Source organism: Vicugna pacos, chromosome 29, assembly GCF_048564905.1.
Source record: "Vicugna pacos chromosome 29, VicPac4, whole genome shotgun sequence".
NCBI classification, from domain to species: domain Eukaryota; kingdom Metazoa; phylum Chordata; class Mammalia; order Artiodactyla; family Camelidae; genus Vicugna; species Vicugna pacos.
The window spans coordinates 7141888-7147887 of record NC_133015.1 but is presented as its reverse complement, the minus strand read 5'-3'; the positions used below and the strand labels follow the sequence as shown (position 1 = coordinate 7147887).

At 45.8% G+C, this 6000-nt stretch overlaps 1 protein-coding gene across 1 annotated transcript in view; it reads left to right on the top strand.

Annotated features, from left to right (window-relative positions):
* The window catches only part of CHMP4C (charged multivesicular body protein 4C), a 28277-nt gene continuing 22277 nt past the window's right edge, over nucleotides 1-6000 (top strand). Inside the window, exon 1 of the mRNA XM_006202369.4 lies at nucleotides 1-378. Coding sequence (XP_006202431.1) covers nucleotides 189-378 — 190 coding nt within the window. The 5' untranslated portion in view covers nucleotides 1-188. The remainder of the gene's footprint in view (nucleotides 379-6000) is intronic.

The following is a 6000-nucleotide window of genomic DNA, read 5'->3' as shown; positions in this document are numbered from 1 at the left end:
TGCCCAGGAGAGGGTGTCACCTGCGCCCGACGGCTTGTTGATTCCCAGGAGCGCCGCCTTCCCGGGTCTGGTTCCCCCCAGCCCCCCGCCCCCTCCGAGACCAGAGCCCGAGCTCGCGCACCTGTTCCCCGCGGCGCGGCCCCGGGGAGACCCTGCTCCTGGCCCGCTGGCCCCCCAGCTCCAGAGCCATGAGCAAGTTGGGCAAGTTCTTTAAAGGGGGAGGCTCTTCCAAGAGCCGAGCGGCTCCCAGCCCCCAGGAAGCCCTGGCCCGACTTCGGGAGACAGAGGAGATGCTGGGCAAGAAACAAGAGTACCTGGAAAATCGGATCCAGAGGGAGCTCAGCCTGGCCAAGAAGCACGGCACGCGGGACAAGCGAGGTAGGCGCGGGTCCGGCCCCAGGCGGAGCCCTCCGCCGCCGGCCTCCAGCCCTTTCCGTGGGGACAGTCCCGTCCGGCCCACCTGTCTCCACGGCCTTTCTGGGAACTGGGAATGACCCGCCAGGGCCCGGACTTGGCCAGAGCTGAGCAAAACACAATCCTAGATGGCGAAACATAAGGAGGCACCAAACATCTCAGTAATCAAACTTAACAGTATTTTATGCAATATTTGTTTTTAAAAACTTGAAACTGATACAAAAGCATCCATGGTGAACAAAAGATCAATATTTAAATTAAGGAGAGGGTGGATATTAGTGATTTTTTCCCTATTGTCGCTGGCTCTTACATGTCCTTCGCAACACTTCTGTATTTAAAATTATTTTTTAAAATGGGATGTCGTGTTCATCATGGATTGTTTTGCATTAATTTTGAGCTTTAAAAGTATCACATTAAAATATTATTTATCTGGATTACTGAGTCTTTCTCAGTAATGCCCGCTTAAATTCTCTCCTGGTTTGCCTCACCCTGGTCCAGCCTTACTGATCGCAAGGCTGAATATCAGCTTTTCTGTTGTGTGTTTGTATCTTGAATCACACATTTTAACTTGCATGTAAATCTCCAGTGAAGTAAATTCTGGTATGTTCTGGTTTCCCTTCTCCTCAGCTGTTGAAGACTTTAGTGGACTGTTGTGCTGTTGAGATATGATACCAAAAAAAGGTCAGAATTAAATATTAATTCTATCGCTGGCTTCTGCTACACGGAAGGGACTTTGAGTCAATAATAAATCTTGGTGCGCCTCCTGCACCTTGAACCCTTTGTTCTTTGCCATAGTTAGTTGGTTTCTTTTGGTGTAGGGCTCTGTTCATAGAGAATAGATCCAAACAGCGCCTAGGCACATAAAAAAAAAAAAACCCAGCAAGAAATTGAAGTGATTTGTTCTTGTAACACAAGGACAATGTCGGACGCAGCAATAGAAGTGGCAATACCGGACTCACCACCAAACCCTGAACTTGCAACCTCAAGTTGGGTTTCTTTTGCCCCATCGAAGCCTTGGGAAGTTTTAGTTCCCTCTTATTGACCCTGCCACTGTTTAAAGCAGGAAAGGAATCATGTCTCCTGGAGTTGACCTTGAAAATCCTGCCTTTTTCCAGAAAAATGTGCGTGATCCATTGGTGCCCATTTATTACCGACAACAAAAAGGCCAAGTTTCATTTTCCTCTGCTTCTGAGTATAACTCTTGCTCACATCACAGCCTGTTTTAGACTTAAGTGCTGGTTTCTATTTTTACTTTATGTCTGAAAACATTTTGGGAAGTTATGAAATGGCAATTTCTACAGAGAGACTCTGCTGCTCCTGGGCCCTTTCCCCTTCAGTTTGATGAACGCTCTGACATTTGCTTAGTATCTGTCAATTTTTTTTCCTTCCTTTTTTGTTTTGTCATTCATTTGGAGCTGTATATAGCTTTATCTACAGTGGTTGCTCCGTATATATTGTCTTTAAAAAAATCCAAAAAATTAAACATCAGCTTTTAGGAAGTGGTAGAAATACAGATATGCTTTTAGAAGACAAAACATAAAATAATATAGAAATGTTCTTGAATTGGCAGTGCACCAAAGTATATACAAGTAGACTTTATAAAGGCATCAAAAAATTTGATAACACTAATTAAGAACATCAATCTAACTTCCTTACATCAAAGTAGCTATGGATGTAAGAATCAAATGCAAATAATCAACTAGTGTCAGAAAAGCCATTATTTTTTGTCATTTGTCCTTGGGAACTTCATTGGTGTTAGCCCAGGCCTGGTGCTACAGTGACTCTGGGAAGAGGCTGGTTAGCATGAGGCCATCTGTAATCTACACTCTGGAAAGAGTCCAATCATAGACCATGCATTGGGAACACTGTCAATATCAGAATCTTCCAAACAAACCAAATAACTTTGTAAACACATGGTTACTATTTTCCATTAGCCACTGGGAAATATTTTCACACACATAATAAGGTCAAATATACTCAGTACTAAATAGGCCTTGTACTGCACAATGTTGGTGTTAGAATGGCTGTAATTTACCTGGTAATCAGAGTGACATAATGTACATGCAGTTAATTTCAGATAACATGCTGTCAAGGATACTAGCTGAGTAGTCAGCTAGTATTGTATCAGAAAAGGCCACACTCCTGGCCAGTACAAATTCTTCCATGATCTGTTTCTCTCCAACAGAAGTTTTGACATCATTCTGAACGTCAAAAATGCGTTTCGTTGGTAAAATGAGTAACTCTTGAACTAGTATAATAAATGTTAGAAATAGGATCTCATTGGTGAAATTGTGGGTATTCTAATTCACACGTTTAATGTGGATTGGCTAAAATAATTTAGAGGTATTTCCTGGCTTCTCATGTAAGAACAGGTGTTAAGAATGTTCTAGGTTTATAACTAACCACATTAGGTGGTACCTAAGCTTGATCAGATCAGTGCAGTGTCCAGTCCTTGGTTCAGGGGGATCTCTGACCTCCCGCAGGGCACAGCCCCCTGCCAGGAAAGGTCGCTGTCCATCTTCAGTGAACTTTTCATGTAAGGTGTATTGGACTAAGAGGACATAGAGTTGGGACTTCACCAAAATCATGGAACAGGTTGACGAATTGTTTTTTTTGCCTATTTGGCTAATATATGTTTGCTTAATAAGCAGATCTGCGTCTGAGACTTGCTTTCATTATAACTCGTAGCAAGGTTGCGCAGTGATAGCTAATTCTTCTCCCTTCAAACTTCTTTGGCAGTTACCATAATCTACCAAAAAGTACGTGAGTGGGCACCACCAAATTGGTTCTGCAATAGCCATGTTATCAAGGCTCTGCTGATCTACAAGGGTAACAGTTGGAGCGAGATTTATAATTTGGTTAAAAACTTGAGGAGATCAGAGATTCCTGATAGCAGTTTATTCAGATCACTGTGCTAGAGTGCCTGCTTTATACTAGTAATCTGCTTCGTGAAAAAGTAAATTTTTTTTATACATCACTTAATTATTTTCTACTTCTGCCAAGCCCTGTCATCTAGAGCAGTTTTCAGTGCTGGATGGATATCAAAGTCACCTTGATGCCTGGATTCCCACCCCCCTCGATTCTCATGTCATTGGCTGGGGTGGGGTTTGGGCATCAGTATTTTTTTAAAGTACCCACAGGTGATTCTGTTCTGTGGCCAGAGTGAAGGATAAGAACCTAAATCCATAGCAGTGTTAATGGGGTAGAAATGAAAGTCCTCTTAGTCTTGCAGAGACTTAGTCTTGCTTCTTAACCATTTTCATATCATGGTACCCATGGGCACCGGTAACAGTTGTATGTTTCACGGGGATAACCAAGGACCAGCAGCTCAAGGACTCTTGAGACCCCAAGTTGGAGCCTCAGGAGCTGAAGGCATCAATAGTTCAGTCCACTGCAACGCCCTCCTGCCACATTTGTTGGCAGGACACCTTAGAGGTCACTGTTCTAACTTCCCTTAGGAAGTCTTTTTAAAAATAATATCATTAAGAGATGGTCACAGGGATTTGCTTAAGTATAATATCCCAAATATGTGAATATTTGATAGGAAGTAACTCAGAGTCGTAGTCAAGAGGCTGGGCTTCAGAGCAGGCAGCCCTGGGTTTGATTTCCCACTGCCCGGCACTTCAGAGATCTCCTTGGCCTGTCGGATTCTCAGCCCCTTCATCTGCATAATGGCGGTGATAAGGCTGACGCTCAGAGTTGTGAGGATTAATGACATTCCTACGTAAAGCCCTTAATTTGGTGCTCTATAAATACCAGCCTTTGTGATAACATAGCATTTTTTTTTTCTTAAGCTGGAATCAGCTTCCTAGAAAGTTCCACTCACTGGCTCACATTTTGTCCTCTGGAATAACATGGGGGAAATCTCCATCTGTCACATGAAGACCTCTCACATATCTGAGGGCAGCAGTCACTTCCCTGAGTCTCCTGTTCTGCAACCCCACCTCTGGCACTTCCTCAGTTACCCTTTAATGTGCTGAGATTTGCTCACCAGGGCCGGTGAGCGAGTGAGATGCCTTAAGAGTGAGTGCCCGCTGACATCTGTCCGCTACATCCCCTCCCTCTACTGGTGGCCCTGTTGCTTACCTTTGTCCCAGGGAAGATAAGAAATCCAAGTATGTGACTGGAAAGGTGTGGAGCCAGGCCGGAGTTACCGCGAGGCCTCTGGCTGTTGGGAAGTGGACTTAGGTTACAGGCTGAGATGGAGAGGAAGCGAATTTGGCCAAAACCCCTGCTGGGTATCATTTCACGGGATGCCCGTGAGAACCGGGTGCCGAGGCCATCCCACTTTTTCACCAGCTGCCTGGTGAAGTGCGACTCCAAGGCGCGGAGTCCTCTGTTTGGCCTGTTTGGATAAGCGGCTCACTCGGAGCCCTGTGCTGTTTCGGGGCAGGGATGGATTCGCTTTCATCCTCATGCAGATCTGGTCTTCCTTGGAGTCAGGGTGTGTGCGCAGTCCTACTGTGGGAACCTTTTTGGGCTCTCGAGTTTGCTTTTTACGATAGTTGTCCCAGAGCTGATTCTGCAAGCTTGGACGCTGGGGACCAGAAGAACCGTGTAAAGAGAACCACATCGGTGTCAGTTGGTTGAGTGCCAAGCCAGTGAGGGCGGAAGCGTGGCTCAGGTAACAGGACACAGACACGATCTGCATGACCTGGATGGAAGTTCCCCCGGGAGATACCACTTACCTGGTGACCTCCTTTCTTAACTGAGTTGCTCCAAATGGGGTCCTCAGATGAGCTGCTTCAGAATTCCTGGAGAATGCTGGTTAAAATGTATACCCACTAGTACCCATCTAAAAATTCTAATTTAGTCGGTTGAGTTCAGGGTTCAGAAACCTGAACTTTGAATAAATAACTCGGTGATTCCCACGCAGTCGGAGAAGCTGGAATGATTATCCAACTGGCTGTTAAACTGGGAGGCACTGTCTCTGCTCTGCTTCCTTTCCTCACCCATGTCTGTGGTTTCTCCCCTCCTCCGTCATCACTTGGGTACCCAGATGAGAAATGTCAATCCACCCCCTGACCTTGCCGTGGCGAAGAAACTTTTCCCCAGCTCTGACAGGCGCTCGGAGGCACCTGAATTAGTTTTCTTTAGGGAAATGCATTCGAAACTATACTTCCACAGTCGTGAAGTGTCTCAGAGTCCTCTGGTATTCAAATTACAACTGGGCATCACAATAAAGTGTTCCGTTTGCCTCATATTAGCCGACTGTTTTGTACCCCCGTTGGTGTATTCTGGGGTCAGGGGAAAGAATTTTATTCCTGGGGCGTTAACAACCACTACCTGGGTCTTATTCTCCAGTCAACTGCCCACTCTCTTCTGGAAAAGACAGATCAGTATCAGTGTGTCCCTCCCTTATCCTCCACCCCTCAAATTCCCTTCCTCACCTCCGGAGCCCCCTCCGGCGTTTACCCCGTGGTGGGGAAGCCTTACACGTCTGAACCAGCCCTGGGAGCTCTATTCTCGTAAGCTGTAATTTTAAGACTTCTAGCTTTCTCGACACCCTCCCCCTCCTCTGAGCCCTGGCAGGGACCCTACACAGGCTTACACTCTCGCTCACACACTCAGGTACTGCCCAGCGTG